This window comes from Lepidochelys kempii, chromosome 7, assembly GCF_965140285.1.
Source record: "Lepidochelys kempii isolate rLepKem1 chromosome 7, rLepKem1.hap1, whole genome shotgun sequence".
Classification (NCBI taxonomy): Eukaryota; Metazoa; Chordata; order Testudines; family Cheloniidae; genus Lepidochelys; species Lepidochelys kempii.
This window is the reverse complement of record NC_136386.1, coordinates 50484111-50511653: the sequence shown is the minus strand read 5'-3', so window position 1 is coordinate 50511653 and position 27543 is coordinate 50484111. Positions and strand designations below refer to the sequence as shown.

Genomic DNA, 27543 nt, shown 5'->3' with positions numbered 1-27543 from the left:
GCTGACCATGTTTACACTGCATCGCAGGATGCATCTTTGTGGAGATGCTGCTGCAAGATACTGCAAGCTGTGTTTAGCTTATGTCTGAGCATGCCAGCCAGGTCCAGACACCCAGGGGGAATAGGGGGGCTGAACCTCAAAGAATAAGCTGTTGAATCCATTGATTATATATAAGGCAATGAGTCCATCACGGAGGGCATAGATTCCGTGATTTTAGGTGACCTCCATGCCTTCAGCCTCAGCTGGCGGGGCTCAGGGTTTTCAGTCCTTCCCCTCCCTCACCCCACCTGCAACTGATCCATGACTTTTAATAGAAATACCCGTGACAGACTATACAGGTATATGGATTACAGTCTTTTATGAAAGCTTGTCATGTTCTGAACTCAATGGGAATGCTGAGATATGTTCACAGAGTGGGGTTATGAATGTATGCACTATATGTGTACAATGGGCTTGTAATTTGGGCTGAACCATTCAGCTCCACCTAGAAGCAGTGTGGTGGGCAGTTAGAGATGGACGGGCTGCCTCCCCAGCCAGATGAGCCTAGCTCCAACTGCCTAGCATTGTACAACCTAGGAAAAGATGATGATGAGTCATTAGCATTAATGGGAAGACAGGTTTCAGAGTAACAGCCGTGTTAGTCTGTATTCGCAAAAAGAAAAGGAGGACTTGTGGCACCTTAGAGACTAACCAATTTATTAGAGCATAAGCTTTCGTGAGCTACAGCTCACTTCCTCAGATGCATATCGTGGAAACTGCAGCAGGCTTTATATATACACAGAGAATATGAAACAATACCTATTCCCACCCCACTGTCCTGCTGGTAATAGCTTATCTAAAGTGATTTCCAGCACAAATCCAGGTTTTCTCACCCTCCACCCCCCAACACAAATTCACTCTCCTGCTGGTGATAGCCCATCCAAAGTGAAAACTCTTTACACAATGTGCATGACAATCAAGCTGGGCTATTTCCTGCATAAATCCAGGTTCTCACATCCTCCCCACCCCCATACACACCCAAACTCACTCTCCTGCTGGTAATAGCTCATCCAAACTGACCACTCTTCAAGTTAAAATCCAAGTTAAACCAGAACATCTGGGGGGGGAAGACACTGAGGCATCCTGGCTATCAGGTCAAGAGGGAATTTCCTCCTGTTCTGAATAACCATGAACCACCACAGTCTAAGAGAAAGAAAAACACCCTGCAAACCTTTTTTTAAAAGGGAAGGGATTTGAAGTGAAATTTATCCAGCAATTGAAGGCCAGCATCTAGGCAGAAGCTGTGTGTGAAATGCTGGGTCCCTCTACGGCTGGAGGCATGCTGGGAGACTGTTCACAGGCAGTGGGTAACTAGAAAAGGAATTTGTTTATCTATTTTGGAATGGAGAAGCCTGAGGGTGCACCTTTCTGTTTATTTCCTGTGTGACTTGTACCTATTGCTTCCTTTGGCATTTCAGCTTTGAAGCTGTGATTTTTCCATTACATAAACTTCCCATTTATTTTTACCCCTTGCAGGTCTCTGGTGTGCAAACTGTGTCGAGTGTGTGCACCAAAGCAAACTGCAGGCTGGTGTCCTGTCTTCGGGAGTGATGAACCAGAGGGGCCAAGTCAGTGTCTGGGAGCTAAGAACTTGGGAAAGATGCAGTTGGGGAGACTCAGGACTGGGAGGGCTCCTGGGGGTCATCTTGCAAGAAGTAACTACGCTGGTGGGAGCCGGGTGAGAGCCTGTGGTGATGGGCAGGTTACTGGTGTCAGGGCTCTGAACTAAAGCTGCACGGCATAAAGGCACCCATGGTTCCAAGGCAGTTGGTGCCAGAACCCCTCACTGGTCTGGGTGATCCCCAAAACACCCCAGCAATGCCTCCTCCACTTCTGCCTTTTGCAGCGATACAACTCCAGGGCCATCACAGGATATGATGCTCCTTATAGCTGGGAAATGCTGTCTGCTTTAACTCCACCCCATTTAATGTGCCCTGGATAATTCCATGTAACAAAAACAGCTTTCTCTAATCAGAGAGAATGAATAGGCTAGAGGGGTCAGAACTGATGCGAGGTCTGGGGCTGCTCAGAGGATGAGTGGTGCTGCCTGCTTCCCAACTGGAACAGTAAATGAATGCAAAATCATTACGGGATTGCTTGCCTCAGGACCTATCTGCTAATCACAGCAGCAGGGGGCGGGGGAAACCTATGCACAGCAAGTCAGAGAAAGTATTCTTCCACTTAGCATGACTCATTTATACCATATTGTGTTCCTCCATGTGGGGAGAGGCCTCGCAGACATCTTCAGCTTGGCTTGACAAACTGGGAAGACACCCAGCTTCCAGTCCTCAGCTTTGTACCTCTGTCAAGTACTAACAGTAGAACAACAGCTTGGCTGAGAAAGAAAGATTTGTCCCTGCAGTCCTAGATCTCTCTCAAAGCCACACTCTTGTTAGCTGCACACAGCCATGTCCAAGGTGCCAACACTGTTAACCCTCTGGAAGCATCCTATTCTCTGATATACTCCGAAGTCCCTTTACCTGCCATCGAACACAGAACAGGTCTGCAGAAAATAGCTTGTTATTAGAAGAGCTTCCCATAATGAGGTTCATTGCTACTGAAGGCTGGTGTGTTTATAGAATATCCCTGATTTGTTCACTCCCTTAGGAACTATTTGGTTTGCTTCACAAAACAGAAACACTAGAACAAAAATCCATGTGCAGGATGTCTCAGTTCTCTCAGAAATTACTATATCTGCACATGCTGGAGGAAAGCTGACACTGTGCATCTTGTTCTGACCTTGCCTAGCAAGGGAGTTAGCCTGAACCCTGCCCAGGGAACTCCTGTGCCAATTTACTAGATTAAATACAAGAAACAGGGTCACCCTGAAGCAAAGGGGTTCATGGAGGGAGCACGGCTTGAGCAGAGTGGCACACAGATAGGGTGTGTTCAGCTCAGCAGTGCCTGAGCATTAAAAACTGCATTATGTGATGTCTCCTTTATGCAGAGGCTGATTAAGCTTTTGTGGGGCCCTGGGCCTGCAGTCCCCCAACCCTTCCGTACATGTCATGGGGAAATGGGGTCAGGGCACGAGGGCTTGCCCCGCTCTGCCCTCCACCCAATGCTCCTGCTGGGGATTGGGTCGGGACAGGGAACTTCTCCTGCTCCCTGGCAGGAGCGCCAGGTGGGCAGAGTGGGTTGGGGTGCAGGGCTCCCCAATAGGCCAGGGCCCCTGGGCATGGCCTGTATGCACACTATAGGCTAATCCGTCACTGTCTGTATGCACACTGACAGCTGTGCTCTTTGTTCCTCATGCCTTTCTGATGCCCAACAGAAAACGTTCTCATTTCAGCCACCTCTACCCCCAGAAAACATGACAATGGTGCTCTGCCACATTCAGCTTCAGAGAACGAAATGAGCTTTAGAAGGCAGGATAGTGAAAAGTTACCATGTGATAACCAGCTATGTTCACGGCCTGAAGCAGATGATGTGAACCATTGGTAAAACACTGCAGCCACTCAGGCGTCAGCTGTCTCCTTTTGAAGGGATGAGCTCTGCACTCAGGAGCATGGGAGACAACTACTGCTTGGGTGGAGCTAGCTAACAAGAACAATTATCCCAAGGCTCAAATGGACTGCAGTGAACATCCTGTAGGTGGAGAGGCAAAGGCCCATATCCTCCTCACTGGACAGGGGCTGTAACTAAAGTGCTGTCAGAGGCACTGGAAACAGAGAAGCTACCAGCCAGGCCAAATGTGTCTGGCCTCCTCCCTGTGCAGAACAGTGTCCTGGTGCACAGAGTGGACGCCAAAAAGAGTCTCTCCTGCAGGTGCCTGCCTTCCCTGCTTCTGCCCCTTTGTAAAAAGTCAACCAGCCTTTAGAATGGGCTGCTACAGGGACACTTCCTCCTCCCTGCTTGCTCTTTGCCAGGCATATGTACACACACACACACACACACACCTCAGTTCCCTGTAGGCCCTGGGCCCAATTCAAAGAAAGCAACAGGATAAGGGGCAGTTTGCTCCAGGCAGCCCTCAGTTAAACACACTATCCGGCTCTGGATACCACCGCAAGCACCTCCAACTCCAGCCCAGCCACCTGCAAGCAAGACCCTTTGATCAGTGCTGCCCTTACCTGCTCTCAGTCTCCTTTGGTCTGTAGAGTGGAGCAGTGCTGGCTCTCCCTGGGCCTGCGCCTAGCCCCTCCTGGCCCTCCAAATGCATGGGGTTGATACAGAACATGGAAGGGGACAGCTTTCCGCAGTGGGCGACTGGCATCGGCCTATGCTCTCTTTCTTAGAATGAGTTCAGGTGGCCACAGGTATATATTCACCATTCCAAACTGATGTGTCCCTGTCTCGGATCTGTGCGCTGAGAGCACAGAGATGGCTCTCAAGGAAGTGGAGACAAGATCCAGTAGGCAGCTGAAGATTCTCCTCAGGGGAGGTGGACTACACCATGCCCAGCATACTGGGGTACCTTGCAAGGTGGCGCCTGCTTGGCAATCTGGCTTCTGTATGTCCCTCTGTCATGCTGCCTGGGTGCTCTCTGGATAGTTAGCATATGCCTAGTTCTGCCACAGTCGGTCATCTCTTGATGGCCACTAGATGGCAGAACACAGTTTGTGCCTATGCTCCCGGCATGACTCTCTTTGGGGGCTCCAGCGTGCACTGGAGAGATCATCAGGGAGAGGATCTCCTCACTCACTCTCAGAGCTTCATTCTGAAGCAGTGTTTAATACAGACTGAGGGAAAATGAGAACAAGCCTGCTGAGGGTCTGTCTACAAGAGAAGACCCCTTCTGCCAGCTCTGCCTAGGGTCTGCTGAGCCCGAAAAGGAAGGCGGCAAATGCCCCAGTGCAGTGGTACAGGCAGTGTGAGGGGAGCAGCTGAGTTTTTAGGGCCTCGCTCTGGTGTGCAGGGCACAGCTAGGTGGCGCTGCTAGGGCTTTCCTGGCTTGTTGATAATCCTGTAGTGGAGGGTCTCCTCTCCTGCAGGTGCAGTAACTGGTTTAGGAGCCTCCCCTGCTGCTGAGGAGCTAGGTGTGCCAGGCCTCTCTGGCCTCAACTACCAGCAGCTCAGTTAACAAGCCCTTGGGGTTATTTCCTCTGCTGCTGAGCTGGGGACTGCCTGTGATGTTTCATTCCGTATTCTTTATGAAAATATGCTTATGATATGGATCTGACAAAACTAAGATATACTATATGCAAGATGGCTCATGTGAGATATCATTAGAAAAGTTATGATTTACTGAATGTGATTATCCAGTTGGCATGCCTGTATCATTTCTGTATCTGAAGTTAGGAATATTAACTATGTACCTGCATTTCAAATGTGTTACTTTGGGTGTCACCCCATGATGTTCCCATGGTGTTATCTGGACCAGTGATCTGCTAGGTCACTCCAGTCCTCAACTCTGGGAGCCAGTCTTACCTTGCTTTGCTGTGAGAACCCCCACTCTTGGGCTGTTCACATGCATGTAAGCTGCTCCCAGCCGCTGCTTGGATTGTGTAACCTGAATGATACTAGCCAATATCTCCGGTCCTGGACAACACCAGAGGAACGTCACAGTAGTGCAGCAAGCAGGGTATACGTGCGGCTTATTACTCCAAGTGGAGTTTACACTTTAAGCACTGATATTTGTGATTTTAAGTGAGTCATAAGTGCACTGGCTAAGAACAGTCAGGAGGAGGTCACAGTTTTGTTATGTTCTGTTTGTTTCGGGTGAGGGAAATAAGCACAAGAAAGCAGAAAAATGACTACCAGTGAGGCAGCTACAAAACTAGAGCTGTCCAGACTGGAAGCAGCAAAGAAGGCAAAGGACCGCGAGTTTCAAATGTGGCAGGCAGAAATGAGGCTCAAAGAAGCAGCTGTGACCAGGGAAACTATGGAGGCAGAGGCAGCCAGAGAGTAGGCTGCACACAGAAGGGCTATGGAAGAAAGAAAGAGAGAGGAGAAAGAGGGAGAAAACAACAGCTGGACTTGCTACAGAAGCAGAACCAGAGGCCCCCTACCCCAGTGACTCACATCACTCCAAAAATCCACAAATGGGAATATTTATGTCCTGCATACAGCAAGGAGGACAATATTGCTGAATATCTTACTACCTTTGAAAGGCTGTGTGTAATACATGAAATCCCTGATAAGAGAGTTCCTACCCTGATTGCAAAATTAACTGGTAAAGCTCGAAATGTATTCGATGGAATGCCTATTGGAGATGCTTTAGACTATTGTAAATTTAAAGATACTGTTTTGCAAAGTTTTCAGATTACCCCCGCGACATTGTGAGTGTAATATAATATCTCATTGAAAGGTGACACAGGGCTAGAAAGAGTTAATTAACTCACAGACTGACCTGACCCATGCCTGAACTCTAATGACTTGTTAGGAAGATATGTAAATGAATAGAGCTTTGAAATGCAAGCCTGCATTTTTAGAGACAGAAGGGTAGCTGTTTGTTCAGGTCTTGTGATGTAAGCAATCAAGTCTTGTCTATTGCTATAGCTTGATTCAAAGATCAAAAAAGGAGTATTAACATTTATGATGACACTTGAGTGAAATAGTATTATTGTCTATATGTCTCTTTGAAGGTTGTGATAAACTGTATATGAACAGTTTAATGGATAAATTACATTATGCTAATTGACAGGATGGTTGGGAGACAGAAGATTAAACTTATTCTCTCAGGCAGAGAGAGGCTGCTGGAAAATGTATAAAAACCCTGGGACACCATCCTGTTCTATCTCAGATCTGCTTTGGGTTTCAAGAAAGGGAAACCCCAAGCCATAAGAATTGAGATCCCCAGTCACTGACTGGAGTCACCCTGAATATGGATATTGGACTATAACCTATGGACTATTTCTAAAAGGACTTTTGGCAACTACAAACTCACCATCTCTGCTATGTTTCAGAGTAACAGCCATGTTAATCTGTCTGCAAAAAAAACAGGAGTACTTGTGGCACCTTAGAAACTAACAAATTTATTAGCACATAAGCTTTCGTAGGCTACAGCCCACTTCATCTGATGCATAGAATGGAACATATCGTAAGTATATATATATATATATATATATATATATATATACACACACATACACACACACATACACACACACACACACACACACTGTGATAGCCTAGGCCAGTTGGGTACAGCAGAGTAGCCCTATTGCTACTCTAAGCCCGCCCACTGCTAAAGGATCGCACCCCCCAGCCTAAGGGAAACCAAATAATTACGGGGGACAACTAATGAACAACAGGGATGGGAGTGCGGTCAAAGAGTCAAATGAAGGGAACCAGACGGGGACACCGAGCAGAGAACCCCGGACAGCGCCCACCGCTCCTCAAAGGCGTCAAGGGAGTCAGTGGATGCCGCCCGGAGGAATTCTGCCCGGAGGCGTGAACGGACAGAGGATTGGAAATAGGCCCCGCAGTCGCAGGAGACTCCGTCGGCCAACCTCCTCACCCTGGTTTTATAGATGGCCACTTTAGCCAGGGCCAGGAGGAGGCTGACCAGGAGGTCCCGCGACTTAGTGGGGCCACGGACAGGGAGTGCGTAGATAGGGAGGTGAGGAGAAAAGTGCAACCAAAACCTTAACAAAATATTCGTGAGGAGCCGGAATAGGGGCTGCAACCTGGCGCACTCCAGATAGACGTGTGCCAGGGTTTCCCTCATGCCGCAAAAGGGGCAGGTGTCCGGGATTGGGGTGAACCGCACCAAGTACACGCCCCTGCTCATGGCCCTGTGAAGGAGCCACCAACTGATATCCCCGGCGGGCCTCGGAACTAAGGTGGAATAGAGGCTGGCCCACCGGGGCTCCTCACCCTCTAGAGGTGGCAGGAGGTCCTGCCACTTTGTGTCAGGGCGGGACGCGAGGGTGAGGACCTGAAGGGTGTGGAGCTCGAGCGTGTAGAGATGTTGTTTTGGCGCGGTCTGGAATCGGACCGGCTGCAGCTCACGTAGCCGGCTCACGGTGAAGGGGCTGTGGGGGCGGGGTCGGTCGGGTCCACGGAGCAGGGGCCCAATGAAAAGGTCCGGAGGGCCTGGGGTAGAGGGTGGGCAGGGCGCGCCCTCTCGCAGGACCCGGTCGAGGTAAACCCGAGCGGCGGGCGGCAAAGCGGCGGGCGGCCCTCACCTCCTGAAGTACACGCAGGGGAGTACAAGGTCTGGAGAGCCCCATGCGCTGAGCGAGCATCAGGGGATCCAGCCAGTCTCCCTGGTCATAGTCCAGGAGGTCTCCGACTCTGGTGACTTCTGCCAGGACCAACCTTTGGTGCACCGAGGGGGACTCTGCCACCTGCACACGGAGCTGGGGGTTGCGTAGCACGGGCTCCGCGAGGAGATCTTCCCCCATGGAGACCTCCATGGACCTGGTCGCTGTGAACAGTTTCCAGGTCCGGAGGAGGTCCTGGTAGAAGACCAGCAGCCTGGAGAGGTCTCGTGGAAGACCTCTCGGATGGAGATAAAGGAGCTGCCGGTCATATCGGAGCCCTCGGAAGCGGCGCAGGAAGGCGTGTGCCAATATGCTCCATGCTGGACTACCTGCACCATAAAGGAGCCTCTGCAGGGCCTGGAGGCGGAAGACATGGACCTGAGTGTGGAGACACTTCAGGCCCTGCCCTCCCTCCTCCAGGGGGTAGATGGAGAACCCCTGCAGAGACCCAGTGCAGTCCTGACCAGAAGAACTCCAGAATTAACTTCCGGAGTTTGGCCAGGAAATCTGGGGCCGGAACCAGGGTGTTGAGCTGGTACCAGAGCATGGACAGAACTAGTTGATTGAGCACCAGTGCCCGCCTTCAAAAGGACAGACACCGGAGTAGTCCTGTCCATCTCCGGAGCCGCTCTACCACCCTGCCCTCTAAACCGTGCCAGTTCTCCGGCGGAGATGGATGCGTGGCATAAAGGTAAACGCTGAGATAGAGCAGCGGACCTGCGCTCCACCAGATGACTTGAAGCACGGGTGGGAGGGAGCTTGCCTGCCAGCAGTCCCCTAACACCAAGCCAGAGCTCTTGACCCAGTTGACCCGGGCGGAGGAGGCTGCCGAGTACACAGCCTGGCAAGCCTCCACCCGCGCCAAGTCGCCCGGGTCCTGGACCACGAGGAGTACATCGTCGGCGTATGCCGACAAGACCAGCCGCAGCTCCGGCTCCCGAAGCGCCAACCCCGTCAACCTACTGAGGAGGAGACAGAGGAAGGGCTCGATCGCCAGAGCATACAGCTGACCCGAGAGGGGGCACCCCTGCTGTACTCCTCGCCCGGCCAGCCAGAACTCCCGGAAGGACACCACGAAGCCCACATCCTCCAACAAGCTGTTATTAAAATGCCAATAGGCCGGTCCTGGCCTCTCTGCGCAGAGAGAGACCATCATGGTAGCTAAGTGATGATCGGAAAAAGGGGCTGGCCAGATGCTGGAGGAGTGGGCCTGTGAAAAGATGGAAACGTGATAAACAGATGCGGTCCAACCGGAAGTGGCGCGACCAACGGGCCTCCACCCGGACAAAAGTGAACGTCGAGACGTCATCCGGGTGGTGGTCGCACCAGACGTCCACCAGGGAGTGATGGTCGACTATCTCCCGGAGGACGTCCGCGGCGGCTGGGCACTGCTTTGTCCCCAGGCGGTCCCGCTCCTCGAGGGTCGTATTAAAGTCCCCGCCCAGGACCAGGCACTCGTGAGGATCCAAAGTGCCGAGGAAGGCGGACGCCTGCTGAAAGAAACGCAGCCGCTCCAGGCCCAATGTCGGGGCATAGACGTTGACAAGATTGACCACGGGCCCCTCCAAATGGACCCAGAGGTGTAGCAGGTGGCCCGGCACAGCCTCGGCGACCCCCAGCACCTCGGGCCCTAGGTCGGGGGAGAACAGGGTCGCCACTCCAGCCGTACGAACTGTGAGATGGCTAAAGTAGACCCTGTCCGCCCATTCCAGCCGCCAGCTAGCTTCGGCGGCCGGATCTGTATGGGTCTCCTGCAGGAAAATCACAGAGTACCCCCCCTGCCGAAGGAAGGAGAGCACCTGGCACCTGCGGAGACCCATCCTACAGCCTTGGGTGTTTAACATGATGATGGTGAAAGGTTCCCTAAGGAGGGCTGGGGGGGATCCTCGCCGGCAGGGATACTCACGGTTCCCAACGGCCCGCGCAACAATCTGTGACCTACCCCGTAGGTAAGTAGGGAGTCACGGAAGTGGCGGACCCGCTGGTAGGCGGCGGCGGCGGCCTGCTTCCCGGTCCTTTTACCCTCCCCCATGAGGGCCCTCGCGGCCCGGAGGATTAGATGGAAATCCCTCCATCGCTGCAGGGCGAGCTGCACCTTATTACGGGAGCCCCGGATGTCCTCAAGGAACTCCCGCAGCTCCTCCCACAGCGTATGGGGGGCTGGGGCCACTAGCCCCCGCTGTCCTCTGGAGAGACCACTGACACAGCCCCGTGGCCCATTGAAACGGGCAGGCAAGGGGCAGACCCCCGATGTGGAGCCCGATGGGCTGGCACCACGCAGCCCCCCTCAAACCCTGGCTCGATTGGGGGCAGCGGAGGGAAGGTAGTAGCCCCTAGTGAGTCGGGACTGGGAACTACAGTAGCCGCTCCCAGGGAGCTATCTTCTAGAAACGAGATGACGGCCCCAGGGGCGGCAATGATAGCATGGGAGGTGGGGGGGGGACAGGGACGGGGTTGACAACAGGGGCAGAGCAGAGACCCAGAGTAGGGGCAAGGCAGGGGTTGGGTACAGAGCCAGGGAGAGGGGCAAGGCAGGATCCTGGGCCCCAGGAGCCAAGCTGTTGAAAAATGGCCCCTCTCAATCAGGCTCTGGGAGGTGGGGGTGGGGCAGGGAACCCTCCATGATGCTGGGCTCTGGCACCACGGCTGGCATAGTAGTCACAGCACCGTCAGTGGGGTCCCCGCCCGGGAAGAAGGTCAGTTGCCCCACGCCCTCGAGGGGCAACCCGTGGGGCTCGGGTCCCAGCCGCAGTGCACCAGTGGTCACCTCGGTGGGCTCGGCGGCTAACAGCAGGGTGCCACCCACGGCCGGGCAGATGGAGGAGCCCTGGAAACCCTCGGAGGCAGGAGCAAAGGCAGCAGTTAGGGGAAGGGGACATGGGGAAGGCGGGGCCGGGGTGAGGTCGCTCAGATTGAGGCCCGCTAGCAGAGGGTCGTCCTCCCCCTGGGTGACTGGTGTCAGACCCAGGACCTCAATCTCCTCGTAAATTGAGGGGAGCTCTCCTTCCGCCACCCCAGAGGTCTCCCCGCTAGTGCCTGAAGCGACACTCGCCCCGAGGCTCACGGGGGTTCCGGATGGTAACGGGGCAGGTGGGGCTCCATCGGGGTCCTTGGAGGGAAGGGACTCCAAGGGAGGCACGGTACTGCCCTCCCGTGCTGCCACGTTTTCCCCAGTCGGCACCAGGGGATGGTATGTGCCCGCAGGCAAGGCAGAGGGCTCGGCATCGGCGCCCCCCCTTCTGGTCTTCCGCGGGACTTCCGCATTGGTGGAAAGGAGTGGAGCTCGAGCCTTCCGTTTGCCCCGCTTCCCCTGGACTAGGGCCCAGCCCTCCATGGCATCATCGGGGGGCCGGCTAACAGGGGTCGGGTCAGGGGGCGAGGACGATGGCTCAGGGACCGTGGGAGGCAGCGGTGGGGTGGAATGAGGGAGGGAAGAGTCCCCCTGGGGCGGGCTCTCTCCCACGCTTGGCAGTATCCCCGCCGCACCCTCCTCTAGGGGCCCCACCGAATTGCAGGCGGCAGAGGCGGGGCTCTCCCGCTGGTCTGGGCGTGCTGGGGGGAGTGCCCCTTGGGCCCGAGCGGGAGCAGTGATGGACTGAGTGGGAGGAGGGGCGGCTTCGGGCACCGGGCAGCCAGGCATGGTGGCGATGACAGAGCCAGCGCCCTGCCGGGGCTCGGGGGTCCCGGATGCCTCTCCTTGCTGGGCCAAGAGGCAGTCTCTCCGGACGTGCCCCATCGCCCAGCAGAGGTAGCACCGGGCCTCCCCCTGGAATAATGCACCCGGTAGTGGGCCCCCGGTAGGGGATCAAAAAGGACCCCTCAAGCACCTCTCTGTCGCGCGCCGCCAGCGGCAGTTGCAGTTGCACTTGCCGGCGGAACGAGAGGATGTGACGGAGGGCAAGGTTCTTGCAGCCCAAGGGGAGAGGGCTCAAAACAGAGATGGGCTTCCCCAGGGTAGAGAGGGCAGGTAAAAGGGCAGCATTGGGAAGGAAGGGAGGGACGGAAGTCAGGACCAGGTCGTCCAGCGGCTCGAGGGGGACGAACACTCCCCCCACTGCCAGGCCCTTCTCCACCGCCTCCTGGGCAGCAGCCTCCGATGCCAGGAAGAAGACTACCTTCCCGTACATTTCGGAGGCCACCACAATGGCCGTGGGCCCCACCGTCCTCGCCAACGCCCGCACGTAGGTCTCCACGTGGGGCGAGGCGGGCACCAGGAGGCAACGGACGCCATGCTTCCTGGTCATGGTGGGAAAGGGGCCCCGGCCGCTATAGCTGGTAGCGGAGGCGGCGTGCGGGAGAGATGATGTAATGGTAGGCGGGGGGGCTGCCGCCACCTGGGCGTACGCCCTGGGGCCCGGGGGAGGGACACCCGCAGAGCTGGAGGAAGGAGCAGCGGGGTGGGAGGCCGCAGCCGGTGGCAGGGCCGCGGCAGTGAGGGCAGCCCCTGCCATGGAGGGCCTGGGCTTTTTGGCAGGGCCCTTCCCCTTCTTCCTACCCTGGTCCTTCCCGCCGGCTGGGGGGGCTCCCCCAGAATCTAAGGGGGGGAGGGACGTGGCAGCAACGGAGGTCACCCCGGTGTCCGCCGCTGCAGGTGCCCTGGCAGGAGCGGGGACAGGTGGTTTGGCAGCAGCGGCTGAGGTAGAGGCTCAGGGCGGTGACAGAGGGGCAGGTGGGGGAGGGGTACCTAGGGCTGCTGGAGGGGCCCCACCCATCGTATCCCCCGCCATAATGAGCAGGGAGGGAGGGAAGGACACCAGAAAGAGGAGGGGAAAGGGGAGGCAGGTCAACCACTCCTCCCTGCTAGGCTGCAGGCAGGGGAGGAGGGCGCCGAAGGGGATGGTCTGGACAGGGGGGCTTTTGAGGGCTTGTTGGGGACAGTCACCGACTCAGGGTAGAAAACCGGCTCCTCTAGCTGCACTAGGGGAGGGGGGGTCATAACAACATTCGGGGAGTGCAGTGAGATCGGGGCAAACCCAAACAGGGGAAGGGCACAAGCGCACGGGAGGGGGCATGGGCGCAATGAATAAGGGGCCAATCAGGGCAGGGCTATCACATGGGGAGGGGGGAGAACCAGGCTGGAGGCAGGACAGGGAACCTAGGGGCTGACTTTAGAGGCAAGGGCGGGGCAAACAAGCAAAGGCTGCAGAGGGAGAAGGGCAGGGCAGGCAAACAAACTGAAGCCAGCGAGGTGCTGGGGTAAAGGGGAGGGCAAAAAGGCTGCAAGGGGCAAAATGGGGCAGGGAGCCAGGGACAAAGCTGGGGGTTGCTGAAGGGGGTCAGTCCAGGATGGGGCGAGGGGGGGCACGTGCGCCCACAGGCGCTTGCAAAAGAGTCAGTGTGGGCTGGCTGCTGCTGCAGGCCCAAAAGGTGGTGAAAGGGGGCAGCAGGCCAAGCAAGCAGCGGAGTCCCAGAAGCAGGAGCTTGAGGCAGATGGTAAGTGTCCACTAGGGGTGGTGGAGGGGGCAGCACCGACAGTGGGCGGGGGGACACACTGATGGACTGGGGGGGCAGGCTCCAAACCACACCCCCTGTGTCCCCACAAACACAGTCAGGACCCCCACCACAAGAGCACAATCCAAAAGTTACTCAGCTTTCAAGCCCCCTCCACAGTGGTCTACAGAGTCCTTGTGTGCTCCCCCAGCAGCAGATGGCCTCGTCCCCTCCCCCTTCGGGGTCTGGCAGCTCTCAGGCAGCAGCAAAGGCAGCAGCAGCAGCCGCCCAGTGGCCAGGCAGGCAGAGAGGACCCCTCACAGGTGGTGTTGATGGTGTCCACAGCAGCGCTAGCAGCAACGGCTGGGGTAGGGGTCCCTCACTCCTCTGGGGAGCGGGCCAGCAACCCCCCTCCAGAGAGGCTGTAGTTGGAGCAGTAACAGCAGCACCCAAAGGTGGGTGGGTGGGGGAGTCCAGCAGCTAGCCAGCAACGAGGTAGCAGAGAAGCGGGGTGGGTGGATGGCATCCAGCCTGGCCAGGGGAGCGGGGCAGCGGCGGCAGCAGCAAGGGCCCACGGTCTAGCAACAGGAGCAGCAGTCTCCCTCCTCCCTCCAGGCCAGTTGGGTTCAGTAGAGGAGCTGAAGACGGGTCTACTGGCCACTGGATGAACAGGGTTCTGTTCCCTGACTGACTAGAGCAGGGGTTGCTCCAGGCTAATGAGAACACCTGACTCCAATTAACCTGCAAAGAGTCAGGTGAGGCCATTAAGCTAAAATGACCACCTGACTCAAATTATTGCCCCTCTGATAATATAAAAGGGCTCACTCCAGTCAGGCAGAGAGGAGTAGAAGTGCAGCTGAAGGGCTGGTTAATGAAGACACCTGCAAGTCATTGGTAAGGGAGAAGAAGGAAGAAGCAGGAGAGCTGTGGGGAAGTAGCCCAGAGAAATGTAGCAACTCTGGCAGTAAAAGGTTGGCTGCCAACAACTGCTGCCGTTAGGGTCCCTGGGCTAGAACCCGGAGTAGAGGGTGGGCCTGGGTTCCCCCCAACCCACCACTAAAGAAACACCTCCTGGGAGGGGAAAACAGGCCCCTGTCAGGTCAGGAGGCTAAACTGTTTTGGCATGAGGCTGTAGGAGTAACAGAGACTGTGGGAATTCTCTCACCAACCTCAATTGCTGTCTTATGACGAAAAGGGCTCAGTAGACTGTATCCCTGGCCCTAGAGAGAGAACAGCTACGTGGAAGGTTGCAGTAAGCCTCTGAAGCTAGCATAAACTGCCTGGAAGTACAGGACCCACAGGGACAAGGTTGGAGCTCTGCCACAACTGGTGTCAAAAGTAGGATATGTGATTGTTCACATTGTGGTGGAACAAAGAGGTTTTTTTAAAAAAAAGGGCATTAGGGTTTTTGGTGTTGGGTTTTTGTTTGTACCACAATGGAGGAGGTGGTGAGAGCATTGGCGCAAGCCACAGCGGCCCAGCAGGAGGCAACCTGGGCTCAGGCGATGGTGCAACGAGAGTGCATGCGGCTACAGCAGGAAACTAGCCAATTATTAATGAGCCAGGCGACCCAAGATCTAGCCCTCCTGCGTGAGGTAATGGACCAGCTGAAGATCCTCACCACCCAGGCCCAGGGGTCTGATGGGACCCAAACCCTGAGGGCCACTGGTTGTCTACCAAAGATGACAGCAGAGGATGAGGTAGAGGTATATCTCCTCTCATTTGAGAGGTCTGCTCAGCATGAGGCATGGCCCCAGGAACAGTGGGCCAGCATTCTCGCCCCTTTTTTGTGCGGAGAGACCCAGAAGGCCTATTTTGATCTACCCACCAAGGACGCTGCTGACTATTCCTGGCTGAGACCAGAGATCCTAGCACAATCAGGGGTGACGGCAGCGGTACGGCCCAGAGGTTCCAGGAGTGGAAATACAGGGAGAATAAACTTCCGAGGTCCCAACTATTTGACTTCATACACCTAGCTCAGAAGTGGCTACGGCCTGAGGCATGCAGCCCAGAGGAGATTTTGGAGACTTTGGTAATGGACCATTACATGTGGGAACTGCCGCCAGATCTCCGCAAATAGGTATGCCAGAATGATCCATCCACCTGCGATGAAATGATCACATTGGTGGAAAGACGGATGACGGCCAGAGAATTGACCCAACTCCCCAAGGAAGGCCCCTCACGAAGCACACACTCGACCCTGACCCTTGAGGGTTGGGTGGCCAAATCCCCAGGGAGTCCGAGGTGGAAGAAGAGGGGGACCGAAAACCAGCAGGGAACCCAGAAGGAAGGAAAAGGCCTGAGTGGGGGGGACCCTGGGACTAAACCCCCTAACCCACGTGATAGGGGAGTGACTAGAAGTTATTATCAATGTTATGGGTGGGGGGAGTTGGGGCACATAGTGGCCCAGTGCCTCAAAGTCATAGAGCCCATGCAGTGTAACCTGGGGGACAGGGCAGACCCATGCAGCCTACTCCATATTGTAGGGATTGCAGTCACCCCACATAAATATACAAGGCAGGTAAAGTTGAATGGGGTAGAAACCATGGCATTTGTAGACTCTAGGGTGATAGCACTCCCTATTTCAGGTAAATTAGTGAAGTGTAGCCAGTTAACGCAGGCTAGGCATACGGGGGTAATCTGTGTCCATGGGATTGTTAGTTACTACCCCATCATACCAGTGAAAATTGAAATTCAGGGAAATGTCACCAGGGTGAAAGCAGAGGTATTCCCAAACTTCCCATACCTCGTGCTCATAGGTAGAGATTTCCCTGGGTTTGTAAACTTCCTCCCAGCGGACGAATTGGAAGGAGAGGAGCTCCCCAAACTTCAGGAGGCTTCCACGGCAGAATTTCACCTCCCATTTTTTGCGGAAATGTTCCAGGAGCTATTCCCTGTCCCAGGGAAAGGCAGGAAGACCAAGAGAAAAAGAAGGGCAGCCAAGGCCTTGGGTACCTGAATCCTGGTACAAGGAGACTCCCCGACTCCTATGGCCAGAGGCCCCCCCCGGACCCACTATCCCCAGCGCCCCTCCCAGACCCACCCACAAATGCACAGCGCCTTGCATAACATCATCCCTGCCCACAGCCCCACCACAACTGCCCAGCACCCTCCACAGAACTCCCACTCCCTAATGCCCCAACACACACAGATCCTCCTCGCCCCTCACAACCCAGCACCCCCCCCTCCAGACCCTCTCCCCCAAGCTCTGCCTCCCGGCTGCACTCACCAGCCCTGCTGGGAGGTGACTGTCTGCCGGGCTGAGCCGGCAGCGCAGCCAGGGCTGGGAATCACTCCAGCCACTTGGGAGTGGCATGATCAACTAGGCCAGGACCTGCCCCGGCCGGGGTCCCTCAAGATGCACTTGCCTGGAGGGGCCCAGCCAAGCTCCGCACACTGTTCTCCCCTCTCCCCCTGCCCCCACATGGCTGAGACTGGCCAGGTTTCTGCACCAGTCCCAGGTGGCTCAGCTCTGGGGAGACAGGTGGGGCCCCACAGGTGGTGGGAAGCAGAGACTGCCTGGAGCCAGAGGTGCACTAGGGGCCAGCCAGGTGGCTGAGAGGAGCAGGGGCCAGGGGGCAGAGAGGAGCCCTGTGGGGGCAGAGAGGAGCCCTCGGCCAGCCACAGGCAGGCCGAGAGGAGCAAGTGGTGGGCAGGAGGAGCCGGCAGGGTCCCATGGCACAGTGCAGGCAGAGCAGGCCGGGGCCCCTTCTGAGCATGGGCCCAGCTCCATGGAGCCATTAGTCCTTTGCAAACCCGGCACTTCTCCCAGGCACTTCACCTATGGCTCAGGTTTTAAGAGGGAACTGTGTGACTGTCCTAACCTGAGTGGAGCAGCCATACAGCTGACCTCTGGGAAACAGAGAGAGGAGTGACCGAGAGTACCCCAATCCAGGTCCCACTGTTGCAAAATGTTTTTCCTGTTGTAATTGTGAAAACTAACTCTGTTCCTGTAAGGCAGGGGGTGGGGGTGTCTTCCAAGCATTCGGGTGAGACAGCTTCAGCCCTGCTCTTTCCCTTCCCTCCCCACTGCCTCCAAGCCCTCTCCATGGGGCGGGGGGGGGGGGAATGGAGCCCCCTGGGCTCCCTGCTATTTCACTGCCACAGGCCCCTCCCTGGCTTATGCAGCTCCAGCAGGAAGCAGCAGGCAACTGCCTCCATGTATCTGCAGGAGATGGCTGCGTGGGGGAGTACACTGGGTGAGTAGCTGCTAATGAGGCAGCTTCAGTCCCTGCTTCAGACAGGTGTAATAACGTTCCTGAGGGCAGGTGTGAAGGCCCAGCAGAAGCTCCCTTGGGTTCCCAAAGAACAACTCCCCAAAGGGGAACCTCTAGACAGTGTGGGCATACATGCTGAACAGAGGGCATGGCTTCAGGACCTGGGCCCACCTGCTAGATACAACCACCCCAAGGCTAATCCTGGGGGAAATGCTGCCTCTTTTCTAATAAACCCATACCTGCTAATAGGGTGAGACCGTACAGGGTATGAGGGTACAGTCAGACAGTCTCACTCATGACTCATCTGAGCAGTGAAAAAGCAGCCTGCTCTCAGAGCTGAAGGTCTGCTCTCCTGTCTGCTGCAGCTCTCCACCATACTGACACTACAGCGAGAGAGCTGTAGGTGCTGGATGAAATATTAGTGGGAATGCACAGCAGCACGTGCAGCTCCAACTCACAAGCCACACAAGCATCTCTCTTACCTGGCTGCCTTGGAGTAAAGGGTGCTGGTATATGGAGAACCTGTCCTTCCCAGACTCCTCTGAGGTTGGGCTGGTGGGCTTGGGGTCAGAGAAGGATCTCTGCATGGTTTTGATGGGGCGAGGCAGGGTCTGCTGGCGCTGGATAGAGTCAGCTGTGAAATGTTTCTGTGGTGTCACGTGAGCCTTGTTAAGTCTTTCACTGGCAGTGAAGGAGGATTCCAACAGCCGATGGGGGGAAAGAGGAGAGACAGGGGAGTAGAGTACCTGGGGGGATTTGGGAGGTTGGCAGGTCACTAGCTGAGAAAGGGACTCTGCGGGCAAATGGGATTGGTACCCAATTTCCAGAGGATCGGGCTTCTTCTTCTCAAACTTGCCAAGGGCCTGCTGCCGGATGGCACGTGGGTCCAGGGGGCCTGTGCTTACCAGCTGGAGGTTGGAGGAGTAGGGTGTTATGGTTGTAGGCACAGTGAGCTGGGGGACCACGATACCTGGCTGCGGCTGTGCTTCCAGCTCAGTCTGGCAGGCCAGGCTCTCCCCTCGCTGTGTCTTCTCTGGTGCAGAGATATACTTCACGATCTTCACTTTGGGGTCAGGGGTGGTAATGTGGATGGAGGGCGAAACGCGGGGCAGCTGGTCGGGCTCAGTCTGTACAGAGCAGTCACTGCTGGTCTGGATGCCTATGCTGGCCATGCCTTTGGAGGAGGAGTCTTGCTTGCTCTCAGTGCTGGAGTCTGAGTGCCGGGAGAAACGGGATCGCCGCCGGCGCACCGGCTGCTCCCACTCAGCATTGTCCTCCTCGTCAGTCTGCACGCTGCAGTCGGTGCTGCGCCGGGAGCGCCGGCGCCGAGACAGGAAGTAGCGCTCCTCACCATCCTCCTCATCAGTCTGCACGCTGCTGTCTGTGATCTTCTTCACCACGTAGGGCTCGTGGGGGGTCTCTTTGTCATACGTGTCCCGCAGGCGTGGCATGGAGTTCCTCTTCTTTATCCCCTGGCTAGCTTCCCACTGCTCCTCAGGCTGCAGGGATATTTCAGAGGTAGAGTTGGTGAGTGGGCGCTGGAGCCCGGAGTAGCGGGATGGTGCTGGCCCTTCCTGCCCTGGGACTGCAGGAGCCATGAAGGGCTGGTTCAGGGGGGGCCAATACTGACCATTTTGGGCCAGGGTCCTTTGCATTTCCATGGCTATCTCAGACACGGCCTGGGGAGGGATCCTTCCGGCGGGGTCACACACAGGGGGGAAGGTGCTTTTCTGCCTCTTCTGCTCCTCTAGCTGCTGTTGCAGCTGTTGCTGCAGGTGCTGAATCTGCTCCAGCTGCAGGCGCTGCTGGGCCAGCTGCTCTCTCTGCAGGGCAAACTGGGCCTGGCGCTCTTCTTGCTGCTGCTGCAGGACCTGGTGCTTTATGGACTGCAGCTCCTGGATCTCCCTGTGCACCAGCATCTGCTCCTTCTCTCTGTGTCGCTGAAGCTCCACACGCTCCCTCTCCAGCTCCTCGTGCAGCCTCAGCTGCCTCAGTTTCTCCAGCTCCACCCTCTCCCTCTCAATCTGGAGGATGTGCTCCTGCTGCTTTCTCTGGCGTTCCTCTTCCTTCTCCTCTCGCTCTGTGCTGCCTTTGCTGGGGACGCTGGCCTGGGATACCTCGGCCTGCTGGGTTTGGACTGGGGGTGGTGGCTGCTGAGGCTGACTGGTCTCTTTTGAGGCACTTTGCATGCCAGCAGCTGCCATGGGCACCTCCTCTTGAGCACCAGCTCCTGTCTGCTCAGGTCTTTGCAGGTTCGTTGCAGTAGGAGCTGGTGCTTTGGCAGCAGACACTGGGCTAACATTGCTTGCAGCCGTGCTGGCTGCAGTAGTGCTAACAGGCTTCCCCAAGTACATGGGCATTTCCATCACGGAGGCCGTAGAAACAAACGGGAACCTGCTAGGAGCTGAATAGCGATACAGGCCTTGGGTAGCAAAGGGGACCCTTGGGGTAACTAGAGGCACTCTGGTCAGGCTGGCCAGAGGGACTGCTGCGATATTGCCTGGGGTGTAGGGTCGATATAAGCCTCGGAGCATTGGCCGCAGCACAGAAGCTGGCTGGGTGGTGATGGGAAGGGTGGATGCTATGGGAGTATTTATTGTGGAATAAATCATGCCGTCTGCTGCCCGCACTGTGGCTGTGGAAGGGAAGATCTGCCTGACAGCTCCCAGCCGGGCACTGGAGAGACTGTACTGGCGTGTCTCTGGGAAGTTGGGATTGTACATATTGTTCGGTTTGATGGCAGAAATGCCTTGTGGTGCTGAGATGCCACTGCCCCCTGCTGGCCCATACTGCAGAAGGTCAGCGCTGTTCGAGTGCCTAGCCCCATACTGGTCCATGGAATTGAGTGCCGCACACATGCGGCTGATTTCCCGAGCTGTGGTGGCACTGTACTGGGCCAGACTGGATTCCTGGAAATTTGCCAGGTCTCCTCTGGGTGAGTACTTGTAATCAGAGTAGATATTGGAGGCTGAGCTGTACCGTCTCATTGGGAGCGGGTGGCTTAACAAATCTGTGGGCTGCCGGAGGTCAGAGAACGAGCCGTACTGCATTCCCTGACCCAGGTAGCCCCCCTCAGTGAAGCTGATGCTGTAGGAATGTTTCATTGTGGTCAAATCCACAGCAGAGTCTCCTGAAGGGGAATGGAAGGGCTGCTCCGCCTTCTGGGGGTAATAGTTCAGACCAATTTCCGATAGATTTGTATCTGACATGGATGAATACAGCCTCCCAAACAAGCCTTGTGGGTAGAACCGCTGCTCCTCGTACAGGCTGGGAATAGGGCCTGTTTGCTCTCTGTAGGGATATGTCTCTGGCAGGTCTGGCTCTTTGTTTCCATAGTACTGAATGCTCGGTTTGCCAGTTTGAGCCGCATCCCCAATGTTCTTCTCCGGGATCTTGGGGGAGGGGTTGAAGCTACCTGTGCAGCTGCTGCCAAAGGGGAATTTGTACACTACATCACAGCATGCCACCTGGCTTTCAGGCTTTATCCCAGTGAGATCCAATGCACTGGCAGGTGGCGGTTCTTTGATCAGCTTTGTTACTGGGACTGCTGCTATCTCATTCATCTGCACCATCATGGTTTGGGACTTTTTGCCTCCCAGGTTGATTGGAGGACTCTGGGTTTTCAGTCCCACTGGCACCCCTCTATATAGGTCTGTGCTTTGGTCCTGAAGAATTGGCCTCGGACTGGTGCTGATACTAACAGCACTCTGGGCGCTGCTAGTCTGAGTAATTAGCACATCTTTCTTCACCAAAGACATCATCTGGTTAGGCAAATTATATCTTGCAAATTTGGTTTGCTGAGGACTGGCCGTTTCTGGCTTTGTGCTTGGTACAGAAATGCCAATGCTGCTCATGCTCCCTCGGAAGGTGCCAGTCTGAACTGCTTGCTCTACCTGCTTAACATGAGTCAGACAGACTGGACTTCCTGCCCCTTGCCCAAAGTCCATCCTGTTCTGGAAAGGATCTCCATAGACCAAAGGCTGCTTGGGTTGTGACACGAGCATGGAAGAGTCGACAGTTATGCTGACTGTAGTAGTTGTGCCTATAATAGCATGGGGTTGTTCCTGAGCATTGAGGTTAATGATTAAGGGTTGGACGGTTGTGGATTGCCTACTTGGGGTCTGTTCCAGAGTGAGGCAATATCTTCTGCTCTCTGTAGCTAGGGAAGTGAGATCCATGCCTTGGTCTGTTATGATGATTGGGCCTGACTTTATAGCAGTCCGTAGGTCCACAGCATTAGTGGTCTGTGGCTTGGGTCCAGGTTCTACTCTGGACGTGCCAGGGATTGATGATATTCTACACAAGGAGATGTTTTCTGCAGGCAGGGGTCCCCAGCTGTACACACCAGCAATGCTGTCAGCAACAGAAGTGGCATGCCCTTTCTGAAGCATGGCACTGGCAGCAGAGGCTCTTTCTATTGACTGTGTCTTGGCATAAGTGGACTGCAGCTGCTCCTGATGAAGCTGTGTTGTGCTGACTGCTGTCTGACTGTAGCTGTGCATTGTTTGCTGGTGGCTCAGTCGAGTGGGAGAGGAGGCTGGGGAAGTTGAGGAGCACATGCTTGTTAGCGTGGTTTGGCTAGATGCATCTGATGCTAATGTGATGACCATAAATGGAGCTTCTTGTGATGACTGCTGCCTAGCAAGGCGAGGAAAGCTTGCACGATGGGGTGTCTGGGTCCCTTGAGCAATCATTGGAGAGGACATTGATGCACCAGTGGTAGTGGGAATATCATAGGAGAAAACTGTGCTTTGAGTTTGAGTGGAAAACTCTGCAGTTGCCTTACTGGATGGCTGCCCTGCTTTTGGAGCAGAATGAGTGGAACTTTGAGTAGGAGATGTTGGGGAAAGCAGGGGGCTGGGGCTTTGGAAGTAGGAATACATTTTAGATGACACAGGGACATTGGTCTTGCTCTCACTCTTACTTTGGAGGTTCTCTCTTGCTGATGCTCCACAGAGCTCAGCAGCAATCTGGCTCCTGGAGCCGTCCTCTGTCTGAGAGCTATAATTCACGGTACCTTTCGTCTGACTGTAGCTTCTGCTAGGGATAGATACAGGTGTTACATCTGAGCCACTCAGAGATGGAGAACTGTAGATTCGTGGAGCACTTGCTGGGCTAGAAACAACAGTTGTGACTGTGCTGAAGCCTCTGCTGTAAGTATAGGGAGCTGTCATAACCTTGGGAGCTGAGCTGGGTGCTGCCGGTGAGCTGTGAAGCTTTGGGTGATCATGCCCCTCTTTTGCAAAATGCTGAGTGACTCTAACATCAGGAATTACCCTGCCTGTGCTGTCTTCAGAGGAGGAAAATGAGACAGGAGCCGATAACTGGGTGGGGCTTGTTCCTGGTGTGAGTGGACCGCTGTTTTGCTTCATCAGATCAGCATAAGCACTCTCAGCATTCAGAAACTGCTTTTCCTGATATGTTTCTTCTCTCCCTTTCTTCTTTTTCTCCTCTTCTAGGGCCAAATCAAATGAGGAGGACTGATGCATCCTGGAAATGCTCTGTGATGTCTGCAGGATTTCCTCATACACTGCTCCTGGCTCTGAAAGTTCATGCTGAAAGTCAGATGCACAGGAGTCCATATGCCCATTATCGTAGCTGTACTCCTCTATGTACTGGTATTCAAAACTGCTTTGGCCTTCTGCACTGTGGTACCCTACCTGTTGGTAGGTGTTGCTGTAGGCGCTTTGCTGGGACTGTTGGACTTGTTGCTTTTGGAACAGTTCAGCCTTCCTCATCATCTCTTCATACGCTTCTTCAGCACTTTTCAGGGGCTTACTGGAGGGGTAATGGGAGATGCTGTTTGTTTTTTCTGTTGGGGAGTAGAGGGACATGAATGTTGGCAGGTTGTACTCACTGCCAGATTTGTACAGCTTGGAGGCTATGACATCAAAGCCCTCTGCCTCTGAATCGATGGAGGGCGAGTACTCTGAGCAGGAGGACCTGTGCAGCTCCTCCATCTCTGCTGCCTGGCGCAACTCCTCTGTGGGTGAAGCATCTTCAATGGGAGACAGGTTACTAGGTGGGGTTTTGGATCTCTCTCTCCTCCTCTGTGCCCTCAGCTCTTCTTTGTCCCGTTTAGTTTTGCGTGCAGTGCTTCGGATGCGCTGCTGCTCCACCTCTCGCATCTTCTCCTGCTCCCGCAAGAGCTCCTCTTCCTCACGCAGCTCGTCCTCCTCTGATGAATCCTCTATGGTTGGTAGCAAAGGACCATGGGAGCGATGCCGAGCTTTGCGCTGCTGCTTTACCTCTTCTAGTCGCTGCCGACGGCTAGGACTGCTGTCGCTGTCCTCCTCCAGAGATGAGAGGGAAGTAGGGGAGGTGCCCGATGTGTAGCTGGGTGTAGTTGCTGGCAAGGTGGAGGAATATTCCCCCCTTGAACGTTCCTCTGGGGAGCCCGTCAGACTCTCCATCTCCAGCTCTGGCTCTCTGTCCAGGCTAATATCTGCATCCTGGCTAAGCTCCATGTCCCTGCTGTAGCTGCTCGTGCTATTTAACTCAATGGTCTTGAAGCGCCGCAGTCCTCCCTGGGATGTGGTTACATCCTCCCCCTCGATAACTTCCAGCTCTTTCCTCTCCTCCTCATACATACTGGTAGAGACGTGAGGCAGACGCCTCTTGGATGAGGTTGGCTCTTTGCTTTTCTCCAGGTCGGGCTTGTGCCCACTTTTTGTTACACTGTGTTTCACGTGACTGTACTCTTCTTCCTCCTCCAGATTGTCCTCTTCTGCACTCATCTCCAGGATCTGCCTCCTCATGAACTCCTCATCAGTCATCTCTGTCTCCCTGCCTTTCAGCCTGCTGGGCAGCGGGGAGACCCCTCCTTCGCTGCTGTCCTCCACATAGTCATGGCGCAGCTTGCTGCCTAAGTCGTCAGATGACTCCACACTCTCTCTTTGATCCTTCTGGTTTTCCCATTCCAGAGAATCTTCATCTTCTTCCATGATGTCTTCCAGCTCCTCATCAGAATCAAAGGCTTCGGGGGTGATAGAAAGGGACCGAGGCCTCTGCCTCTGTCGCTGCTCTTCCCGTAACTCATGATACATTCTCCCTCTGTTGCTCTGCTCTTGGGAAATGCCCTTTGACTCCAGCAAGGGGCGCACACTACTCTCCAGTTTGGTAAGTTCAGAAGGACTGGCAGGGCTCTGGTCTTCCAGGCCAGTGCCATTCAGCTGCTCCTCTTCCTGCTGCACCAGGCCAGTGATCTCACTCTGGGAACTGGAGATGCCATCTGATGAGTAGCCAGTGTCACTCAGGCTTTGGGGGCTGCGGGACAGGTCATGGGGATAAGGCTTGCCTGTCTCCTGCAAGGAAGAGAAAAGAGATATTATACATTAGACCATGGACCCAAGGGGGGAAATGAAGTCACCTCCTGGTGGCCTGGCAGTGAAATGGGCAGGAATGTGGAGTCATACTGGTGTCAGAATTCACAGCAGGAAGCTGGAAACAACCCCTGGAGCAGGTGGCAGTGTCCTCAAAGCCCCATGGCAGGATGCAGGACAGTCCTGCGTTCTAGTCCCTCTCCCCTCACATAAGGCCAAGCTCCTGAACATGTGGACAGTCCTTTCAAACGAACTGAGCAAGACAATGGACTCCTGCCAGGGGCCAGACCTCAAGGCATACAGAACTAAATGCAAGCCACAGCCTTCTCTCTTGCGGACTTAGTATGGCTTATGTATGTTGTGACTGCACACCTATTCATCATAGTGATATGATTATGGCATAATTATGATGAATTTTGCACAAGATGGGTCATGTGAGTTAGAAGAGGTTGCGAAAGTTATGAATTGCTGAATGATTACCCTATTTGTGTGCATGTATCATTTTTGTATCTGAAGTTATAATTGACTATGTATCTGTATTTTAAATGTGCTTACTGTGGATGACTGTGAAGAGCTATAAGTGACAGGTTTCAGAGGAGCAGCTGTGTTAGTCTGTATCCATAAAAAGAAAAGGAGTACTTATGGCAAAAGGTGCCATAAGTACTCCTTTTCTTTTAGCTATAAGTGACACATTCTTAAGGCCATTCAGGGCTCATCTACATGACCAGTTAGTTCATGGCAAGCTGGGATGTGAATCTTCCCTGCACTAGCCTGCTGCAGTCTACCCTGTGTGTTTGGACCCTGCTGATGCACACGAATGGTTCCTTAATGTGCTTTGATTTAGCCCTCTTTGAAGCAGGACTAGATCAAAGTACATTAATGAATTGTCAGTGCACATCAGCAGGGCCCCAGAACAGTCAGTATATGGCAGGCTACTGTGCAGCAGCTTTACACCCAGCTTACTACAAACTGCCCATGTAGATAAGCCCTGAGTGGCAAGAAGAGCACAGGGCTCGGCCTTCTGGCTCCCACCAATGAGCCCAATCACCTCCTCCTCTGATGGCTGTAAGCAGTTGACAAGGGTGACTTTGGGCTTTTCCACGAACCCAGAGCTAGTAGGGAATGGGGCCGGGGGGGCACGGACAACATTTCATCAGGAAGTTTGGAAATGTCATTAAATTGTTTCAAAGGGCAAACATTTTGCAAACTTATAAACAGGCATATGGAGACTGAAAAGAAGCTTCAGTAGAAGGATTTCTCCTGGCTTTGTCTCAGAACAGACTCAGTGGATCATTTCCATTGTACATCAGTTTTTGCATTTCTAATGCATCCACTTCACTTTGTGTATTTTTATCAATGATACCAATGGATAGCCTGCACCTGACCCCGTACTCCAACCCTCTCCCTGAGCTGAGTCCCACAGAAATGTGCTTGCTGAGATCTGAGTGCAGGGCAGGGGAAATCCAAAGAGCTACCCCTGCAAGATTGGAAGGCTGTATTCTGCATTTCCAATCCCAGAGTTTAGACACCATTCCCTCAGTTTAAAGAATGTCAGCTGGCTTGCCCGAGGCTGCTCTCAGGGCTCCACAAGCTTGACATGTAGTACAAATAAGGCTTCTAGCTTTGTAACCAGAAGGTGGTTTAGGCCCTTTAAAGCCCATCTGTGTCATTTTCACTGTGTTCTGTTCTCGGGCAGCCTGGAGAATTAACACCATGGTTTACTAGGAATTTGGTTTGGTGATTGCCCAGAGCTAGTAAACAGGCCTGCTACCAACATGATTTCAATAACACTCTCCTATGTTAACTTACCAACACTTGGCCAGTACTGAGGAAGGAACAACTCATGAAGTTAGCAGTATGCATTCATGCACACCAAGAATCCAGATGTGTTTGCCTGAGTACCTGGCCAGTTAGGTACCTCACTGTCTGTGGGCATGTACCAATATCTGATCTGTGTGCATGCATCTGGAACTGGCACACTCAAATATTTACATGTGCTTAACTTTGTAACTCTGGCCCGGGATGGTCACTAGCTGCCCTCCAGGCTCTAGGAATGGGTTATAAGCAATTTATAAGAACATTAGTAAAAATACTTCCCAGATTAAACTAAAATCAGCTTTTCTAAAAGCGAACATTCTCTGGTATGTAAGAACAGTTAACACACAGTCCATCCAATATGAATATATTACAAAGGGCTACATTAACAAAAGGGGGATGGGTTACTCAACTGAAGTGTAAATACATTTCAGAAACTGAGTTCTATTAATTTAGTTTCTGTATGTAAATAAATACAATCAGAATATTAGGGTTGCTAGGGACCTTAGGAGTTCATCTAGTCCAACCCCCTGCTCAAAGCAGGACCAATCCCCAACTAAATCATCCCAG

At 54.4% G+C, this 27543-nt stretch overlaps 1 protein-coding gene across 2 annotated transcripts in view; it reads right to left on the bottom strand.

Moving 5' to 3' along the window:
- Positions 1–27543, bottom strand: part of BSN (bassoon presynaptic cytomatrix protein) — a 464919-nt gene that overhangs the window by 69436 nt on the left and 367940 nt on the right. For both annotated transcript variants that reach the window (XM_073352634.2, XM_073352633.2), the window contains exon 5: positions 18319–25140. In XM_073352634.2, the coding sequence (XP_073208735.1) occupies positions 18319–25140 (6822 nt within the window). The remainder of the gene's footprint in view (positions 1–18318; positions 25141–27543) is intronic.